Genomic DNA, 21,938 nt, shown 5'->3' with positions numbered 1-21,938 from the left:
CACACACACACACACACACACACACACACACACACACACATTTTTACAAACATTACACAGTTTTACGGAGCACATCTGTGCACAATATAGCATGTGTGGGCAATAACATTAACATTTGCACATCACTTACTGGGAATAATAGAGTACCACTTTGAAAATACTTATTTTTTTTAAACGATTTAATGTTGTGTGACTCCGTCCACTTCTTTTTTTTTGTCAAATATTTTTATTGGTTTTTACATTGGGAGGTACAGACACATGTAAAAACATACCAGATGTACAACAATGGTCATCTCTCAATGTAATTAAACTCGCTGCAGTAAAACGTAATATAAAACCAAGGTGCGTTGGAGAGCAATTCTCCCTTCCCAAACAAAATAAATCATTCACTCACAGCATTCACACCACAATACGAGACAAGACAAGACAAGACAAGGACTCAAGGGTTGAAGATAATCACAATGAAAAATTATGTAAATTCCGTCCACTTCTAAGATACTTTAGATGAGAAGAGACTTCCTTTTTGTGCCTTGCTCAAGGAGCTACGGTAAGGAGTAGTGGGTATGTAGTTCATACATACATACATACATACATACATACATACATACATACATACATACATACATACATACATACATACATACATACATACATACATACGTACATACATACATACATACATACATACATACATACATACATACATACCGGTACATAGAATCTTGTGCCTTTGACTACAACTAACATCATCTGTTCTGTGTTGCTGGTTTGCACATTATGATTGGAAAACATCTCTGTTTCTTAAATTTTCTTTGATTCAATAATTTCAAATGCATGGATTTTTTCTCTCTCTCTGTTTGGAGGAGGCTGAGCTATTTAAAGGGCTGGGGTTGAATACACTGTGAATGTACAGCCAGCCTCTTTTTGAAGTTCATACGGAGCTGCGATGCACTGTGAGTCACTCATGACAGTGCAGACGGGGGTGGAGTGACAGAGAGAGAGAGAGAGAGAGAGAGAGAGAGAGAGAGAGAGAGAGAGAGAGAGAGAGAGAGAGAGAGAGAGAGAGACTCTCTGTGTGTGTGTGTGTGTGTGTGTGTGTGTGTGTGTGTGTGTGTGTGTGTGTGTGTGTGTGTGTGTGTGTGTGTGTGTGTGTCCACATCCGGGTCTTTCCTTTAATTTCTCACAGATTTGCTTTGGTTCTTTTCTCTCTACATTCGACAAGAATAAAATGCAATACTGCTCGTTTGTTTTTGAATGAACAGACCCAGAAGTGATGATGGAAACATGTCAAGAGTCACCTTCTTCTCAAGAGCGAGGTGGAAGAGTTAAGGAGTTAAAATATTTACTTTGAAACAAATTGGATGGAGAGATTAGGGAGAAGAAAGGGGAAAGTTATGTTGATGCTTGCTTTATGCAAAGTCAGTGTCATCCTTGGGCTTGGTCAAATGTAAAGGCACAACAGTTTCAGAACAAAAGCTCCATTCAGTGCTAACGGGCTGCTTCCTTTCCACAATATTCCTCCATGAGACAGAGAAGGAGTCTGTTGGTTGCATGCTATTTGACAGGCACAAGACTCCAATGCTTGACAAGCCCTGAATCAGACCATTACTCTTTGTCATTCCTCCCTCACCGTTACGCTTACTTCCCCTATTCTTGTATTCCCCGTCGCTATCCTTATCCTTTTTCTCCTTCCACGTCTCTCATCCCTCACCTCCCCTTTCTTTCCCCTTACATCCATCCCAGTTCATGTCTGCTGGTTGCAAGCCAATTCCCGCCCTTCTCCCACTCACCCCTACCCCCCCCCCCCCCCCCCCCCCCCCCGCTCAGCCCTCTTCTCATCCATTTCCATGTGGCGACTTTTCATCAGTGAAGTGCCTTCCTGGCCTGACTACCCCCACCGCACCCACTCTGGCTGCCACTCACTGAATGGATGCAGCATTAAGGAGGGAGAGAGAAAGAGAGGGAGAAGGAGAGGGCTGAAACCGTCTTTCATTCTTCCTGCGCGCACCACCCCCTTGGCCGTGGCAGAAGTGGTATGCTCCACAGCACGGACTGCAGAAGTTGAGAGAGTACATTGTTTGTAATCTGGCATTGCAGGGGTCACTTCCTGACTCGCGTGTCGGCTCCCTGAGCCCCCACGCCGATCCCTGCACTCCCCCACCCCTCCTACCCCCGACCAGTCCTCCTCACCGTGTGTCCATCAATTGGCCAAGTTGCCTAGGGCTTTTGGACAAACCCTGTTCTTCCTCTTTTGTGTAGGAATGCTCCGACATCTGAAAACAATCAAATAATCTGGGCACAATACGTCTCTTTATGGAAGGGTGCTGGTGGTTCCCAGATGAGCGGGAGGATTAGGTGGAGGAGGCCTTAGGGGAGAGAAGGGGAGCGATGGGGATGGGGGGGGGGGTGAGAGTACACAGCTGAAGATGGGTGGGACATTGGGGGGAAGTTATTGTTACAAGACTTTCATAGTAAAGTGTGTGTGTGTGTGTACGTGCGTGTGTGTGTGTGCGTGCGTGTGCACCCTTTGTTATTCTCGCCCTACTTGTGGGAGCTGAGGACTAAGGTCTAACTCTAAGGTTACAAACAGGTTAAGGCCAGGGTTAGAGTTAAGGTAAGGTGATTTGCTCTCATGGTTAAAGTATGAAAATCAAATGTCAGCTTCAGTGTTTCAGTCATAAGAAGTGAAATCCAAGGTTGACATTGCCGGGGTGTGGCTGAAGGGATATACACTACTTCTCGTATACGTATCCAGCAGACCATGATAAACAAATCATTTTGTGTTATGTTATATATAAGTAAAGCAGAGCTGTCATCTCTCACACATTGGAAGTCACATGATTAACTCACAACATACTGTTCTCCACACGCCCAGTAAAACGCTTTGAGCACCCATTTACACGACAACCAATACGAGTGTATCTGCAAAACTCTCTTCACTTTTTTGGGGGGGGGTCCATTTACACGACACTGGTGTGCGAATCCACTGAAGTTTTTAATCCGGCTCCCTAGGTGGAAAGATTCTTTCATGGGAGCATTCCCTCATGCGGAGACTGCCGGAAGCTATGGGGCACTCTTATTACACATGCTGCAGTGTAAACACACTCCTTTTTCTTTTTCTTTTTTTTTCACAAATTAGGTGTTGTCACGTGAAATGTTGTCGCGTAAACAGACCCCCAAAAGTGAAGAAAGTTTTGCTGATTCACTCGTATTCGTTATCGCGTAAACGGGGCCTAAATCTATCAACTAGCACCTTGAAGGCAAACTTGTGATTTAGAATAGTGCCGTAGTCGGGTTGCTTGAAGGATTATTGTATTATCTATATATTTTGTATTGGTCTATTTCACACTGTTGCAGGCAACATCATAACTTTGTATTCAGTGCATTTACCTTTTTGATGATTAAGAAAAATAAGATTGCTATCACACTCAAAGACTTTCTTCATGCTGAATAAACAATGATCATGAAACAATCGGACTTTTTAGTCTTCCTTTTTTCGCATTATAAATAAATTGTCACACACACGTATACACTTTCCTGCACACACCAGACTTCTTCTCCCGTCTCCCATGCCATTCCCTCTCATCCCCATGAGAATGGTAAATAGTCATCTGTAACTTCCCCTCTAACATATTCATTAATTCCCTCTATCCTGTGGGGCTGGAGGATGATTACAGGGAAGCCAACTGAAGCCGCCCAAATAAACACCCCTCAGGCACTAACAAAGGCCTGTCCACCTCACCCTAAACACAGCTTCCCCAGCGAGATCAGGTTTCAATCAAGCCCACGCACAACATACAAACAATAGGAAGTAACAGAGTCTGGAGCGCGAAAAAAGGCCAAGTGTGGCTGATTCTTGTTGTTGAGACATGACAGAGTGACCTAAATTTGCTTGAGTGTTAACTGTAATAGAACAGATTTTTAAAGCCCAGTCTATTGAGGAATGAGAGACTCAAAGCATACTTTTTAAGTTACACACGGCTCTTTTACCTGCTGTAAAGTGAAGGCATTAGCAGATCAAATACATTTATCCATGATATACTTACAAGTAAAATCATTTATATCGTTTTAACTCTACACATGTGTTTCTCTATGGGACTTTGCAGCCTGCATGACCTCTGATGTGATCCAACATCCTTCTGCACGGTCACAAGACCGTCTCTTTAAGCTTGACACACTTTACTTATCTAGTTATCTGCATCCATCTGTCTTGAAAGAGATCATTTTCATTCCTGATTTTTTTTTTTTTTTTTTTTTAAACGGTCAGAAAATCCCCCTCATGCAACTTAAATACAATCAGAAATGTGTAAACCACTCTCCCAGGCAAACTTCAGCAACATAATAATTGTTTGCTTTCTTTTTTTTTTCTTTTTCTTTTTTACAACTGTTCATACGCTACACTCATAAACAGAAAGAGACAGAACAAGTTCACAGTGACTCAAACATGCCTGAGGGCCCTCACACTTCCTTCCCCTCTAGCCACTACACCTTTTTTACTCACCAACCTACAATTAGCTTGCCTAAAAGTTGCAGGCTTCCGAGGCCAGGCCCACACTAATCATAGGTATGCATTGTTGTGTTCAGCTGCCAGGCCTTTAAAAATCAGCACCTCTTGTTTAAGCCACACCTCTTGGCCAGACTGTCGTTGTCTGATACATCTACAAGATAAACCGCAGAGGATCCTTTCTTGAAACTCTACAGGGCCTTTTTTTCCCCCCTAATTTGAAAGAAGAGGAAACAGCATTTTACCACCATGAAAGCTTCCCTCTGCCCACCAAAAACATGTACTTAGCTAAATGTAGTTGGACATAACTAACAGGAAACAAAAGGGCAGATGAGTATTGGAATAAACAATTTACCAAGAACTTTTCATCAGGCCTCTTAAGTAATTTGTTTTTGGTCTGCTATGGCCCCTGCAGACACCATGGTGTTGACTAAAAACACACTGAATCCCTAAAGTGCTTTGTCCTAAATATTTTTTTCAACATTCCAGCCAATTTCTTAGAATGTGTTTATAAAGGTAATAAATTGTCACTAAATATGTTGATTTTTGTTTCCACATCATGTCATGGTTACAAGTCATTTTATTTAAATAGGTCAGCAATATAGCTTCCTAGTGACCTATAAACCTGAACATAGTCTCACACATGTCTTAATGGATTGCAAATACATAAGTGAACTTTATTCGAATTTGTGTTTTGAATTGCATTTTTCTCAATTCAGAACTTCAGACAGTAATCAGTTCTCTCAATGAAAGTCAAGTAAAATAAATCACAAAGGAAATACTGGTACGGACTTCATGCCACTACATAATAAAATAAATCACAAATAAAGTTGCAAAGATGATTTGCAAGTCACTTTAGTCATTTTAAAAAACAAATTGGAACTCAAGTAAAACATCTGAATGAGGCCGGGTAAAATGCATCTTTTATTCTGCAGTTTCTCTGTTGGCAATACAGGACTGTTAGCTTGTTTACTGCCATAAAGAGAATCCTAATGACTCTGATAGCACTCAGTGTGTCAGGTCAGGGGATGACTGCTAGCTAAACATCCTGTTGCCTTGTTTAAGTGTATGCTCCATTGTGTTGTGTTCACTGTGTGAAAAAGACAGGAAATGCACCAGGGTCATCCATATTTGTGAGATGAGAAAGCAGGCTGACTTCTTCAACTCTGAATACCCTAAAGGATAAAGGCATGCGAGTGGGAAAATTCATGGCCATTGATTTTTTTTTTTTTTTTTACTCCTTCCTGGCTCATTTTAAAACCAGGGGTACTTATTTTAGTTTTATAATCCTGAGCACCACAAGTCAAAGACATGCAGATTGCTTCAGTAAGTAATTGGTCTTAACAACATTAGGATCTAAATTTGTTGTGAAAACTATCATAAACCATTCACATTTGCTCTCAGGTTGTTAAAACAATAACAGCACATGCCTCAGGCTGAAAATTTTATTCATATACGAAAGGCAATCTACAATATATGTCAAGGCTGCACGTGTGAGGGCGATGCATGCATGAGCTGTCTGTATGCAGTGACACACAGGGATGTTTTATATGACTGCAACATAAGGCTGTGGCACAAGCTGTATGAAAGCCAGAGAAATACAAAGAAACTTCTCACACAACATGCTGTCACTATGACAACCAGGCAGAATCATTTAGCCTGATCTCTTGCCTTTCCACACAGCACAGAAATCCAATAGCATTTAAGTCTTACGCAACCAGGCTACTGATTCACTCTGCAAAGCTTTTTAACACATTTGCAAATAAGATCGACAGAGGCAAAGGCTAGATTTTTTTTTCCCCTGGTAACTTTTGAGGGTGTATTTTGAAAGGGGTTGCAGATGGTAAGAGTTTGGGTTGATTCAAGGTGCTTTGTCTGAACCAATATGATGCTGGTATCTACTTATAATAATCAGCTCCAAACTGATTTCTCAACCCCCCCCCCCATACACACGCGCAAAACCTTGTATGTTTTTTTTTTTTTTTTTTTTATCAACAATATCAGACTATTGCATTATTGAATCAGCACCACTCTGGTGTCCCCAAATGGCCCCTGGGATAATTACTAATATTTCTAAAAATATCTTTTTTTTTTTTTTATAAATAGGTTTTCACTTTAAGCGAATGCGTGCATTTAAGTCTGTATAACTCGACTGAAACAAATTGCTGCGAGATAGAAATGATAGCCCTGCTTTTAGCCCACATAAACCATGGAAAAGGGGTCTGATGTAATTCCACGTGCTGCAGCAGTTTCTCGCCTGTGTACATCTCCAAGCACTAAACCCACAATTTCTGCATCAGGCACTTATTGAAGTGACTCGGGGGCGGTCGATCGCGATCAAACTGCTTAATGAAAGAAAGCAGCAGAAATTGTTAATGGCCGGAGTCTTGTGTGTCAGCCCAAGTCCTTCCTCCAGATTATTTTCTACTTTGCGTGCTATCACACACAGACGCTTCCCTCTTGTATCAATGCGTGATTGAAGGGAAACTTCTTTTTGGAAGTGCACGGGGGTGGGGGGGGGGGGGGGGGTAGGGGTGGGGGGTGGGACTACTTTAGGTCAACTTTGGAACAAAACGCCAGTAATTCACCATGCAAGCTCGGAAAGGGTTCAATCCAAGCGCAATATTAGTTACTTTTTAACCAGGCGTTGTAAATTCGGTGCACTGTGCACCCATTAAAGCGCAAGAGCGTTATGTTTTTACTACGTCGCGGAAGGATCTAATTTTCTCATGCGAGGGTCGACACATCCGCCCAGTTTTCCGACGTTTCATTCCCCCCGAGTTGAAAATGGAGTTCGATTAAAGCAGATGTCCACCAACTTCTCAAGGAAATCTCAAGCTTGCGTCTCGTATTTTCCCTCCCCTCCAAATGCTCCTGCGTGTCCAGTGTTAATACTGAAAACAGTCGACCCCCTTCCTTTTTTTTTTTGGCGTCAGATGCCTTTACTGCCAAATTACTCGGACACGTTGACGGAGCAACGCTGCACGGCGCTTTTTCAAGTGTTGTCCTGGACCTGAAGTTGGCGAATGGATGCTCGACAGCCATAAATAACCTGCCAAACGTTACAGTCTGCAACGCTTTCTACATTTCTTTTTAAGAAAGAAAAAAAAAAAAAAAAAAAAGGATCTACACACGTTCCCTGCGAACCGGCGGCGGTGGTCGTGGTGGTGGGGATTTGTCGTTTTTTGTTGTTTTTTTTTGTTTTTGTTGTTTTTTTTTCTTTGTCGAAGAGGATGATGCCGATGATGGCTCATTTGTTGTGGTCGGATTTTACTTCCAGGGAGGATAAAATGAATCAACGGTTGTCATTCCTCCTCGCGATTTAACGTCCGTCCCCCGGGCGGCAGAGCTAACGTTCGGCTAGCTCCACTCGGTTCTCGGCAGAGACGGTTTTTTTGGCCGGAGCATGCCCCTCTCCACCACGTTCACCTACAATCCCAAATAAGAGGGGCTGCTTTCTGTGTGCGAGGGGGAAAAATGGTGATATATGTGGCATTTTATCCCGCCGTCACTGCGTCGTCGATGCTATTGCTAGGATTTGGATCCCCGTGAGGAAGAAAATGAGTGAAGATTCAACAAATCCAAACAACGAGTGAGTGCTGTTTACGTTTTGTTCTAAATCTTGTATTTTCGACCCTTCTACATATTGTACATGGTCGGACAGTTGCATGCCTCTCGATGTTAACCCACACTGCCAGTGACATTTCGAACCACGCAACGATGATGTTTTATCATTATTTATCAACGGATGAGCCACACGGGGTGTTTTAATATATGTCGCTAAATTCGCGAGATTATAAAAGCTGTTACAGAAAGCCATTGTGAATAAATCATGATTCTTCCTCTTTGTAGCCTCCATGAATCAGCTCATATTATGTGAACATCTACAATCTTTTAGCAGTCTTTATACGTGTATTATATGTAATATACTCACTAACGATGGGGCTCTATAAAGCACTTAATGAAGGATCAGTTGGACTCGCACGTAGAAAACAATATTCCAGGTGAAATATAATATTTATTTGTTAAGAACATCACGATCTGATAGTAATATATTGACAAACCCGATCTCTGTGTAACTGCCGTCCGCCATGATTTTCACAACATAATCATCGATTTAAAAAAAACAAAAAAAATCGTGCATACGCGTTTGTGTCTCAGTCCAGCCTTTATTTACCGAGAGCCCGTCGTCCTTATTGCGACAATGTCGGCATTGAAAGGCTGAAGATGCCATTTTTTTTTCTCAATCACACTCATTTACATATCACAATCTCCATTCATAAAAACGCTTAAAAACGGCGTCACATTCACGCCCCGATCCACCGCGAGCCGTCGGGATGAAGTGTGATCCGCGCGTGTCATGTTTTTCACCCACGTCGCGCCCATTTCAGGTGGCGTTTCGGTATTGTTTTAATGGGCTGATCCCCTGTGTGCGCTTGTTGACAGTCAGTGAGAAATATCTGCTTCGGGAGGTGCTGCGGTCACATGATCCCCTCCATTCATAAAGTACCTGCCTGCCCATTCACAGCACTGTACTCCCGTTTCGCATTGCACCGACGATCACATTTTCTTTATTCAAAGCGCAACGCATTTGCAACACCCGAGCAACGATTGCTCGTCTCTTGATCCTTTATTTTCCTATGAGTGTGTTGTTTAACCGACGTCTCTTCGCCGTCTGAGAGGATTATCTTTGATAATGTATTTGTCACAGAGGAAGTCATATGCCCTGTTCAGCCATTTCCACTGTCATGGTATAATGTTCAAAACACACCCTTGTTTTTCACCCCATTCCCTCCATCTAGCCTTTTGTGAGCTTGTTTTATTTGATGCATGGAGGTTTTTGTCCTTGAACTACACTTTTATTTTTTTTTATGGAGCATATGTCATTAAGCCCCCCCCCCCTTTCATATTAAGTCATATCAAATAACAATGCAACCACCCCACACATGACAAATATTTCACTGCATTGGTTATTCGTCTGAGATTATTCTTGCCTCAATTTAGGTCAAATTATGAAATAACCCAGCATGTGCAAAGCAGGGAGGGTAAAAGCTCTGATTTGAGCTGCCACCCGATTACATTTTCTCATGGCGTTAACCTGCAGCGAACGAAATGAGTGAAATCAAAGCATTTCTCAATCTGAGGTGGCTCCCTGCAACAACCTCAGGGACTCCTCCAGGCCTCGCAGCCCTACTTTTGGACCAACCGCCACGGGCTACATATCAGCAGTGTGGTGGGAGCTACAGTATATGCTGGGTATGTTCCCACACTGCATGATGGCAGCAGCTAAGATGGCGAAGTGATCCAAACATTGTTGCTATGATTCCACCACCTTTCTGGCTGTTGTATGATTCATAGTAATGGGAGTGAACAGAATACTGAGCGTTGCCTGTGCTGTCTGTTTTGAAAGGAAAAGATGTCTTTGGATTGCAATTTCTCATTGCACACGGTTTTTTTTGTGACATGGCTTATTTATTTTTTTAAATCCATCTAGGGAAATGTTTTGGGGTTTTTTTCACTTTAGTGCTCCATTATAATACAAAGATATCTGCTTTTCATTGATTAAAAAAAAAGTATTCCATGAGTCTCTTTTCCCATGTTAAAGGAACTATTTGTATAAATGATGGTAATCTAAGCATGTTCTAACATAACAAAGAGACGTTACAGGCTTTGATCCTGTAATCTGCACGTAAGCCATTTAATTTGAAAACATTTCCCAAATTTGTGAAGACATAGCCCTGAAGTGGTTTAGTTTGAATGATATGTGGTTTAGCCGAGCTGGTGTACACACAGCACACCCTTCGCTGAGCGCATGTTACTTGGCCTTGGTGCAGCCATGTTCGCAGGGCTGAGATGACAAGAACGCAAGTGAAGCCTTGCAAGACTTTTGCCTTGCGTCTTGTTTGGGTTGTGCGGAGCGAGCGCGATGCCTGATGTAAAGAAAATGTGAATTTTGCAGTTGAGGGATACGATTATCTTGGGAGGTTTATGAAAGGATGTGTGAGACTCGGCATGCCAGGTTTATCTAAAAATATTAAGCTCAATCTTTTAGCAGCTTGGCCAGATCTACTCCACTCGTTTTTTTGTTTGTTTTTTAATCTATGCTGTGTATTGAGATTGATTGATCCATTTTGGTGTTGACTAAAATAAATTGTTGATTTGAAAACTCCAGTTTTTCGTGTTTAAACCTCTACCTCTCCACTGATAAGGCATTGCATCTTGTCCATTGCAGTTGAACTTTAAACACATTAATGTAGGTTTTAGCCTGGGTTGGCCCTCGGTTGTCATCAGATTTCCATGTATTCTATTAAACACGGATATGGTATGGCCCCATTGTTTTAAATTCCTGCAGTAGTGTGGCATTGTCTGTTGCCAGTCAGGTGATCCTCTGTGATTTCTCTCTCCATGTCCTCTTCCTATCTTTGTGATTGATTTGGCTGCTCAGCGTTTTATCTGCCAATGTGGGTGTCGTGATCTTATCACCTGCAGGCTGTTTTGCACTCCCATTCCTGCTGCGGAGCTTCTCCATACACATTCTTTCCAAACAACCCCCATCATGTCCTGAAACGACAAAGGGAGACAGCTACTTCAGCTGTTAGGGCCGATGCTTTATGGCCTGGGTAATTGCCTATATCCTGTGGCCCTTATGTTAAGCTAAATAATTTCCTGGACCCTTTTTATAGATGGTATTATTTAGGGTTACAGCCAGTTGTTGGATATGACCTCCACAAATATTTAGCTTTACCGGCTTGCCTGATCTAAGTCACAGATCCATTTTACCTTTTGACAAAGTCTGCTGAGCTGACCATATCCTTGGTTTTGCTTCTGTATTATTTTGGGGAAGTGTTTGTTAAGACTGCTGTGGTTTACAAAGGCAATTGAAATGTGTTATTTGACACGTTTATACATCGGCGTACTTGCAAAAACTTTTTTTTTCTTTCTTCCGGTAGCTGTTTACGTACATGCACTGAATGTTGATCTAAGAAATGCATTTCTAATAAATGTCACAGCTAACCTGTGTTTTACTTGTTCAATGATGGCTGAATGTTGTGTCGTCCTCGACGTAATCATGTGTTTCTTCAAAATCATTTGTCTTTTAATAGAAGCTGTTGTGCCATTTATGTCATTTATGTCATTAATGACAACGACCGTCTGTTCGGGCCGAGAGTTTGAACTGTCTGAAACTGAGACAAGCCAGCAAACTGAATAGGCCTTGTATAGTTGTGGACTGTTCCATTCCCATGGCCACATTTGGGCCTGGATTCTGTGTATTTTAAACCTGAGCCACTTCCCTCTTATGATTTTCATTTCCTCTTCAAGTATTTTAGGAGCACGCACAAAGTGGCGTAAATGTCAGAAGTGTATTTGAAGCATTATTTCAAACTAATAAGAGTGTGTGTATTCATGTAGGGTCTGCAGTTTGGTGAGCCGCAGTAAACTTGGAGATTCCTCCATGTGTGACTGTGTCACAGCATCGACATAGCGGGGCTTGTCTTTATTTCTTTGTTAAGGAGGGCCTCTGATGTTCACAGACCATATCTTAATGCCTCTAAGAAGTGCTTTTAGCACCAAGTGTCTGAATTGTGGATATTGTTTTCAGTTGTGCTGCATGCGGGAGCATGAAGGCTGCGCCTTGTTGTGAGCTCTTTGCTGCAGCTGGGCTAAGATGGTTCTTTCCTGTGAGGCCACAGACATAAAAGGGCACAGATGTAAATCCTAAACCTTGTGTCTTTGAGTTTCCAAACGCTTTGAAAACAGGAAGGGGTTTCTGTGTGAGTGTGTGTGCGTGCACACACACACACACACACCACAGTGTTTATTTCTCTGGAAACATTTGGCATGTGCATGTGTTTTTGAGAGAGATGGGCCAGACCCAGGATGATCGAATTTATGCAAGCATAATGTTGTGTTATCAAATATATTACTTAACGATTCTGATTCTGAGTCACAGTTTGAAATGGGTCGTAACAACATGTATTTTTAACAGCTCAGTAATCTTTTTGATCAGTTTCTCCTGTCTCGCAGCTATATTTAGGACTTGAAATAGAATTCTATTAGTTGGTAAAAGTGGCTCGCGATTTCTCAAACTCTTGAGAGATGGGCACAAAGACACTTGAGTTGATTTTCATGATGGCCTAATAGGTTGGTTTATGACACTTATGGAGATCATCATGTTATGGCAGTCTCCACGGCTGGCCATGTTGTGATGAATTACAACTTGTCAGCGCAGTTTCACTTAGCGTCAATGGCCCATCGTGTTGGTTTGGTGGTTTATCTTTCCCAAGTTGCTCCTGAGATATATTGATGGTTTCTCCCACAGCTCGATGGCTGCCATGTCCCCGCAGCTTCCTGCCCCCCCCCCCCCCCCCCCACCCCCCCCTTTAGCTTCAGAGAAGCAATGACGAATAAACGCTGGGTCCCCGGGGACCACTCACATCAAAGCAGACCAGAGACGCCGCAGCAGTCGAAATCTGTGGTTCCATTTTTCCCCCCTCTTTTTCTTTCATTTTTTTTTTTTTTTTTTCCTTATGGCAAGCAAAAGGTTTTAATTTTCCAAATGCTTGTGGTTCAAATTAAGATCATCTCAATATGTGGCTTTGATTGATGTATGAGAATAATTTTTTGGCATTTGATACGCATATGGGATTCTGGTGATTTACAGTGCCACAGCGCAGCGGTACCTAGAACATTGCTGTTGGGGTTTCAGGCCCAATCTGGTAATAGAGGGCTTGGTTTGGAAATCAGTGTTAGATATGCCGTCGAAGTGAGTAGTTCTGACATGTGCGTGCTGGGTAGACCTATCTCTGATTTAGACTACAATCTAATTTGACCCATAACTGCCGTATGTGACAGAAACCACCAAAAGTGGCTGCGATCAGCTAATTTGCTGTAATATTAGGTAGCATATCTATGAAAGGATGGTGGTGCATTTGATGTCAAGATTTGCTGTGTGGTGCAGCAGCAGAGTAGGCTTGTTCTGTTTTTTTTTTTTTTTTTCCTGAGTCAGTTGGTAGCTAAGCTGAATGTTCTTGTGAGGGAGATGACTCACCAGCAGCCCGAGGTGTTCAGAAGAGATAGGGCAAATTTCTCTTTCACTTCTCTATCTGAAGCCAGAGTATTAGTTCTTCGCTGCAGCTAATGTAAGCAGGCCTGAGATGCTGGTTTGGTGTTTCTTCAAGCTGTGGCGTCCTGTTATGATTTCACAGACACCCCCCCCCCCCCCCCCCCCCCCCCCTTTTTTTGAAAGTGTTTTGCTCCAACCTTATGTTGTAATTTGCTCTGCATCCATGTTGGTATTTGTTTTGGGTATGTCTGTGCCCTTGAGTTTGCCTCCGGTTATTTAGGAGATTTGAACCATGGCTAATTGGCCAGCTAGCTTGCGCCGTTCAGATTAGATGCACTGCTGGAATCAATGGCTGAGTCCCAGATTGCATGTTACTTATTTCTTCAATGAGGCATGGCCATGGTGAACCTCTTCATCCTCTTACAGCCGACTCACCTTTACCTGGATCTCTTTTGGTTGGCGGACACGCTTCATGTTTTATTAAATCCTTTGGGTCACTTCAGACAAACTCACCCACATACAAAATATCAAGACTTATTAGCCGTAAGTTGTGGTATCAGTCTGAATATTTGTGATAACAGCAGTGAAAGATAAACATATTTCAGTGTTGGAAAAAAAAAAGAAGAATAAATCGCACTTGGCTTTTCGTGCTACCTGCCACCCACTTTTGTAAGATTGCTTTCCTTTCAGAGGATAATCTATAGAATCGGATTGGGATAAGTAGCTTGTGTTTATTTTCCTCAATGATATTTTAACGATTTTTGTAACTCTCTCAAAAGTCCTACTAGCCAAAGGGGTCTAGTGGAGCTTGACCAAGCTTGACAGCCTTCCTCCGGTTTTAATACAAGGGAGAGATGGCTAGGAAAAGGGGGTGATGGAAAAAAAAAAGTGGTGGGGGCTTTTCTCCCCTTTTCTGATGCTAATGAAAGGAGGAATGGTTTTCCAGCTTTTAGCTTGCAGAGTGTGTCTCCCTTGCAGCATGCTCCGCTGCCTGGACATTGTAGGAGGACAAAACTCCAGGCCCGGGATCCAATAACGTGAAATTTCAGCAGAGAAGCGGCCATTGTGTAGAGAGAGGCAGCCGGGGAGGGGCTGGGTTGAAGGGGGAGACGGAGCTGAGGAAAGGGAGGGGTGACTTGGCGAGCACCCAGGGCTCAGGCCACATCCTTTCTCTCTCCTCCCTCTCTTCCTTCTCCTTTCCTCCTTCTTCCTCCCCTCCTGTCTTTCTCTCTGTGCCCCCCCCCCCCCCCCCCGCCCCCTGCTCTCTTCTACTCCACTCCCCTTTGGGGTGGGAAACCCAAGACTGAGACAGGAGCAAAGCATGATGGCATGCTGGAGCTCAGCGAGCCATGGGCCGGAGCTCAGCGAGCCATGGGCCGGAGCAGCAGACAAACGGCCACTTTGTCCGCTTAGGAAATGGTTGTCCCAGGATCCCCCCTTCTCCACCACACATTGGAGCAGCCGGCCCTCGAGGCCTACCGCTGCCTGGTCTGCACGTGCTGTCCCATCACGTCTCCTCTCCTCTCTCCTCTCCCAGTGGCGCTTTATTGTAAATGAGAACTGCAAGTGTATTGAAAAGTTACAATTAAGTTGTTTTTCTTGGGTGTTTGCAAAAATCATGGAATAATCTGATTTCCATCGTAAATGCTCTCCAACACTTTCCTCATCAGTGCACTTGGAAGTCATTGACTTCTTTCGACATTTTTCAGCCACATAACTTGTCTACGGGCAATATAATTTCACAGATGATTTATATAAGTTTTGAAATGAAGTTATTATTCCTCTCTAAATGACACTCGTTTAAATTCTGTAAAGGACCATGCACAATTTTAGTGGAGGAAAGGAAGTACTTCTTTCGATTATAGTGCTATCTCTTGACTGTCATCTTGGTCTCCATGACAGACCCCCACCCCATGTTACACTCCCACCCTCTCCCTCTGTTTTTCTCTCCTGCTTTGGTCGGAAATGAAGTCAGTCATCCAGCAGAATAACTTGGAATAATTTGGATTTGGAGGGGGGAGCCTCCTTTCTTTCTGCCGCCGCCTCCTCCCCTGCAGGCCCAGGCCAGCTGATCTGCTTCCGTTCCCAATTGTGTGTCCAGTCGACTGTGTGCTCCCAGCAAGGGGCGTGGAGGCCAGCCTTTGTCTCCACCATCCCACGATGAACTCTCTCTCTCTCTCTCTGTGTGTGTGTGTGTGTGTGTGTGTGTGTGTGTGTGTGTGTGTGTGTGTGTGTGTGTGTGTGTGTGTGTGTGTGTGTGTGTGTGTGTGTGTGTGTGTGTGTGTGTGTGTGTGTGTGTGTGTGTGTGTGTGTGTGTGTGTGTGTGTGTATTTTGCAACGGGTTGTGCAATATCTAGATTGTTGGTTATAATGAAAAATAATTATTTTATTGTTAAAGAGGACAGTGGAACCTTTTCATTCTTTAAAGATTTTCTCAAGTGCTCCTCTCACTTTATTTTTAACGTTGTTGTGGTTACTGTAGATGTACGTTTGTAAAATATTGAAATTATAGTAACTTCAATTTTTTTTATTTTTTTTTGACATTTTCCAAATTTGATGCAAAAAAGATTGTCTGTACGTCCACTTAACTTCCTCTCTGAGCCCGGCCCCCCTCCCTGTGAGTGTCACGGTTGCTGGCATGTGTGTGATGGTAGGTCTGAAGGGTCAGGCCCTGGTCATTGTGCCCTGGTCATGGCTGAGCGACACCACCGCCTGCCTTCTGTTCACCCCAGGGACCCCTGCCTGACTGACAGGCCCTTCTGCACCCATCACCCGCATCCTTTATTGGGGGCCATAGAGGGGTGTAACGGCAGCAGTATTTTCCTCTTTTACTGCCAGCTATACGACTCAAAAATGCATTTTTTTTGCCGCTCGTGTGTGACTTCTGTGGCACCGCTGTGAGAAGATGTAGCTGGAATGGGTGTTTTCCTGAAGGTTCCATAGCTGGTTTGGCTTGTGTCTCAGTCCTACAGTTACTGTTTGATAAGCTTGAGGCTTCATGTTGGTGAACATGAGAGATTTTGATAATTATGTTTTTACGGAAAGCATATCTCTTGTATCCACCCTGCTGTTTCACCGTGATCATCTTCATTTGTCTGTTTTTTGGATAAGTAGAATTAACAAATGGTGGTAGGATTACAATGTAAACGTTTGAAATGTGCTTTGTCATATACCAACAAAATCTAAGGTCTTCCATTGGTGTACATGCAGACAGGCAAGATGTCAAGTTTCAACAGACACTGATTGTGTCACTTTCTCCTAATTATGTTTTGCACTTTCTTGTGACCAAACAGAATCATATGGAGTCAAAGCTGTGTCAAAAAGTTTGAATGCAAAGGGATTCACAAATACATTTGTAGTCTATATATACAGTAAATGCTCACACAAAGTGTTGGACACACATCTGTGGGTTATTTAAATGTCTGGAGCATGATCTGATCCACATCCATTTTCTTCAACCAGGAATTCCCTGTAGCCAATCAGAAGTGCCTGTAATTTTCAGATAATTACATGAGTTTAATTCCAAGGAGGTGATTTAATGAAAATGTGGTGCACTATAACCACGTTGTGTATCTAAAGCCATCTTGTGAGATGAGAATTTTCAACTGCAATTTGACTTCATAAAGTCACATTGAAATAATAGATTTTTACATTTCAACACTGATTTAGTTGAGATATTTTCCTACTGTGCTGCTTGAGTAGAAATACAGTATACATCATGAAACTATACCTTTCAAATGTGTCATTTTCTGGTGGTTTTATCAAAGAAAATCGAAATCGGCTCTATCCAGGGAAGAGACATTCTATATTTTGTTTACATTTTGGCACTTATCAGCTGGTGTTATGTTTGCCCGCTCGCTTGTTAGATTCTGTAGGAAAAGCTCACTGAACCCAGAAATGGATTGTATGTCAACTCCAGGCACAGCTGTGTAAATGAGGAAAACCAGAGTCTAAAAGACTGCTGACAGACACAATATTTGCTAATCGGTGCCAACATGTAAAATATACTTAAAGGTAATTTCCTGAAATGAAAAACATCTTATATGTTTGGCTTGGGCAGTAAAGTGCGACAAACGGTGATTAATTGTGATGAGCTACAATTGTACTGACTCAGCTCGACTATTATGTGATTGGCTGAAAACGATTGGTTACAGATAATTCCACAATGGAACCAAAAAGACATTTATTGATAGGATACATCACAATGAGGTATGTTGTATAACTTGTGAAATGTTGGGCATGCAATGTAGTCAGCTATTGTATAAAAAACCTGATATAAGCATGCCAACATGCATGTATTCATCATGAGCAAGTTATAGTTGGAGATCTTGTGTACCATCAGACATTGAACGAGAAAGAATGCTAAGAATTAAAACCTCAACTATTTACTTTGATATATTTCAGTATTTATTGGCTAAATTGAGGTTCCTTTTTCCTAGTACTCTACACACATACAAATCCAGTGTGGAGGAGATTGTTACTTATTTGAGTACAAGTCCTAGAGGGTAGGATAAAAAGTCTTGTAAAGTGTGTTGATGAAAAGGCCAAAAATAACAAAATTGGAAGAAAAAAAAACCCCCGTTCTGTATGGTATTGACAAATGCTTCCAATTTGTAAGCAGTGAATATGAACACATCCTTTTCACACACAGCCTGTTATGTACTTTACTGTATTTCAAACTTTTACTTCTGGTCCCTATCTGTCCCATAAAGAAGCATAGGTCAGATATTGCACACTGCCAGGATATCACAGCTCCCACATGTAGACAAAGATAGGTCCAGATTTAATGCTTGCTGGCTCTTAGATTAATTACTAACCAATATCGTGAACGCCAAGGTTTGCCAAGGGTGTGGAAGGAAGGAGACTAAAGGTTAGCCTTATTGAGTTGGCTAAGAGGAGAGACAGCGCGAGGGGTGGGGGAGCTGGGGCAGCTGTTCTTTTGAATGAAGTGCTACAAGTTAAGTGTTTTTCACACAACATCCTGTTGGTAACGTTTCACCGACTCAGTAACGGCTTAAAATTTGGTCACTGGCTTGAGAACACATTCATCAGAAAGGTATCAAATTCGATGACGCCATCCTGGGTTAGAAAGCAATGCCTCACTCGAAGTCCAATAGCCGCACCCCCCCCCCCCCCCCCCCCCCCCCCCCTTTGCCCATTTCTGTCAGCTCTCGGATCTTTCCCCGTCTTTAATATGTTACCAGCAGCTTGTGCAAAATGCTGCCCTCAGCTCGCCCTGACCTTTGTAATTTCCGGTGGCCTTATGCTGCGTTATCTAATCAGGGAAACATCTGACTCCAAGTGAAGGTGAAGGGGCCTGTAAAGACGTGGAATGAGGGACAAGCAGATTAACAATTAAGGTGTGCGATTGACAATCAGTGTAATATTATGTATTCTGTGGTATTTTATTAAAAAAACCAACACAAATATAGTGATCTTGTCGTCAGAGTATAAACTTTGGCTCGGGTGGCTGTTGTTCAGTATGTATACCGGGTCATCTTTCAATCGCAAGGTTGCACTTTCCAACTTCCATCTCCCCATGTCTATTTGTCAAACTGTCCTTGAGCAAGACATTGCACCACAAATTGGTCTCAATGGATGGATTGAGTGCCTTGCGTGGCAGCCGTCACCATCGGTGTGTGAATGAGTGAATATGATTAACAATGTAAAGCGTTTTGGGGACGGCTGAAGCAGTGGAAATGCTCTATATAAGTAATATCCGTTTACCATTTTTGCATGTTGTGCCAGTTTAGCATTTGTTAACATCGTTTCGTAGTCTGATGCAGCTTTATGGTAATAAAACATCGACTAGATTGACATCACCTATGAGAAATGTAGTACTCTGCACTGATAACCAATGAATTTCTGTGATTCCCTGGTATTTAAAATGAAATATTTGTTTTCAAAGATGCGTATCATTTTAGATGAGAATCCAATAGAATAGATGAGAGCTTTGATGTAGCAACAAAAGAGAAAATATTCCTATAACGGCCGTCATCATGTCCCCTCCAAAAACATGCACTCTCTTATCATAGGTCTAAATCATGACTCGTCAGGAGATACTGCTTTTCTTGTGACACTGTTGTTCCCTGAAATATTTAATTTCATGAAACATCTCAATTTGGATATGTATGAGGCACATTAAATACTGGCTTTGAGTGTTGTGGACCTGGGTTGAAATCCTGGTGGCAGGAAAGGCATCTATATTCACCTTATAGATGAATACCTGAGCCCTGTCCTCAGTTGCGTCGAAAGAAGAATATTGGACATTGGCCATTGAAATGCATTAAAAGCCTTTCTTTTTTTTTTTTAATTCTAAAAAGTTTCTGGTTTTCTTTAACTTGTAGTAATCTCCTTTTTTCTTTTTTCTTTTTTTTTTTTACACCCTCCAAGCAAGCACAGCCGAGATCCCCACTGTGATCTCTGGCACCTCTCCAAGGGTTTCCCGGACCCCAGGCTGGCACCCCCTCAAATGTTGCTTTCGAGAATTTTTTTCCTCTCTCTTTTATTACCCCTTCTCCAACGATGATATGGAATTTCCGCCTTGCTTGTTACAGAAGTAACTCATCAGGTTTTCTTGCTTCATGTGAATTTTTGTCATAGTTTCTGAGTGAACAGGTTCGACCGTGGATGCGTTTGTCTACTTTGTGCTTTGCGTCTCTCTCACTCGGCATCTCCTTCACGCTGAGATTGTGAGGAGATTTTTGTCGCCCGGTGCAGCGCTAAACCTTCACCTAAATAAACCTGAATATCCAACAGGATGGTCTGTTTTGATGATTGACTTCAGGAGCAGCACCCAGCCGTGATGCTATGCTAGTTGTGAATGTGCTAATGTGAGCCGTATGCCAAAAGCTGTGATTGGAACGGTGGTAAAATACCTAGAAATATTTCGGGATACATTTCCGTGTAAGGATTTCAGGTCTTTCAGGTCTGTGTCAGCATTTGCCATGCTTTCTCAGGACTCTTGACACATTGTGTGATGGCTTTTGGCTATTCATTGTTGATGGGGCCACTGAAATGGAAAATATTTCACACACAACTTTGGCTGAGGAGACCTGCTTGCTTATTCTGTGGCTCCCAACAACATTTTGGCTGTTGCTCCTATATTGTCACCTTTCTTCAACATCAAGCCAGATTTTTAGTCCGAGGTGTAATAAGACAGAATGAGTTTGGGCTGTTTCTCTCCACACTCATTACAGCAGATCATGTGATCCCAGGGTTCGTTTTATGTAAAATGCCCTTCCTGACGCAACCTGGGGGTTAGGGGCCCTGCTCAAGGACCCAAAGGCGGCATTCAAACCGGCAAATGTCGAGTTATAAGTTCGCTTCTACTGCAGAAATCACCTACAGTTTCATAGCAAACTCATACCATCAGCCCTGTGTGGAAGTATCCATTTTTAAAATCTTCCTGTTACGTGTAAAATTCGTCACCGCCACCCAGATTTTAATTTCTATATTTTTAAATGTCTTGTAAATGTTAAAAATTGTTGGATAAATATGAGACGGTATCAAATCCATCTCTTATTTATACATCTGGCCTTTTTCTTTCACACTTCTCATTTATTTAGCATTTTATGTGGGTTTTATGTACAGCATGGCACCTTGTTAATGGTGTATTTTATGGGCTGATATTTCATATAGTCCAGATGTGTCAAATCCAGGTCCTGGAGGGCCAGTGTATTGCATGTTTTCAGTGTCTCTGTGCTTCAATTTACCTGAAGTGAATAACTTTGTCCTTCCCTTCATTGTCCGGATAATGAAACACGTATTACAATCAGGTATGTTGGTCCAGGGAGACTGACATGGGTTGTGGGCAAACAGAGGATTTAGCCAGTGTGATGTCACCAAAGAAAAGATAAAAAATTGTTGTTGTTCCAGATTATCTTGACTAATTTCCCCCTTTTGTCTTCCTTTCTCCCGCCATTTCTTCCTCCCATTCTCCTCCACAGTGACAGTTATGCGCGTGTGAGAGCAGTGGTCATGACTCGGGATGACTCCAGTGGTGGGTGGCTTCCTCTGGGGGGCGGAGGCCTTAGCTGTGTCACCGTCTATAAGGTCAGCCGGGCGGAGGACAGTGGCAGTACCCACAGCGGAGGCAGCGCTGGAAGCGGCAGCAACCTCAGTCCCTGTAGTTCCAGTCCTAGTCCCAGTCCCAGTCCTAGTCCCAGTCCCACCGCAGTGGAGTTCCACATCAAGGGGGAAAGGCTTAAGGACAAATTGGTAAGTGAGCCTCGAGCTTTTTGTGATGTGAAAACCGCCTCCTGCTACACTGCTGTTCCCCGTGATGTAAATTCAGGTGCAGAAATCATTGAGAGTATTCTTGTAAATGAGATCACTGAGTCCCAGACTCCCCCCCCCCCGCCACTGTCT

General features: G+C 42.7%; 1 protein-coding gene across 1 annotated transcript in view; it reads left to right on the top strand.

Moving 5' to 3' along the window:
• The first annotated feature begins 7,302 nt into the window (after positions 1-7,302).
• The window catches only part of spred1 (sprouty related EVH1 domain containing 1), a 32,766-nt gene continuing 18,130 nt past the window's right edge, over positions 7,303-21,938 (top strand). The window contains exons 1-2 of the mRNA XM_080513144.1: positions 7,303-8,096; positions 21,518-21,788. Of these exons, the coding sequence (XP_080369270.1) occupies positions 8,065-8,096; positions 21,518-21,788 (303 nt within the window). The 5' untranslated portion in view covers positions 7,303-8,064. The remainder of the gene's footprint in view (positions 8,097-21,517; positions 21,789-21,938) is intronic.

This window comes from Blennius ocellaris (genome assembly GCF_963422515.1).
Source record: "Blennius ocellaris genome assembly, chromosome: 17".
In the NCBI taxonomy this organism is placed as follows: Eukaryota; Metazoa; Chordata; class Actinopteri; order Blenniiformes; family Blenniidae; genus Blennius; species Blennius ocellaris.
Note: the sequence above shows the minus strand (reverse complement) of the source record. Positions and strands in the feature narration are given on the sequence as shown.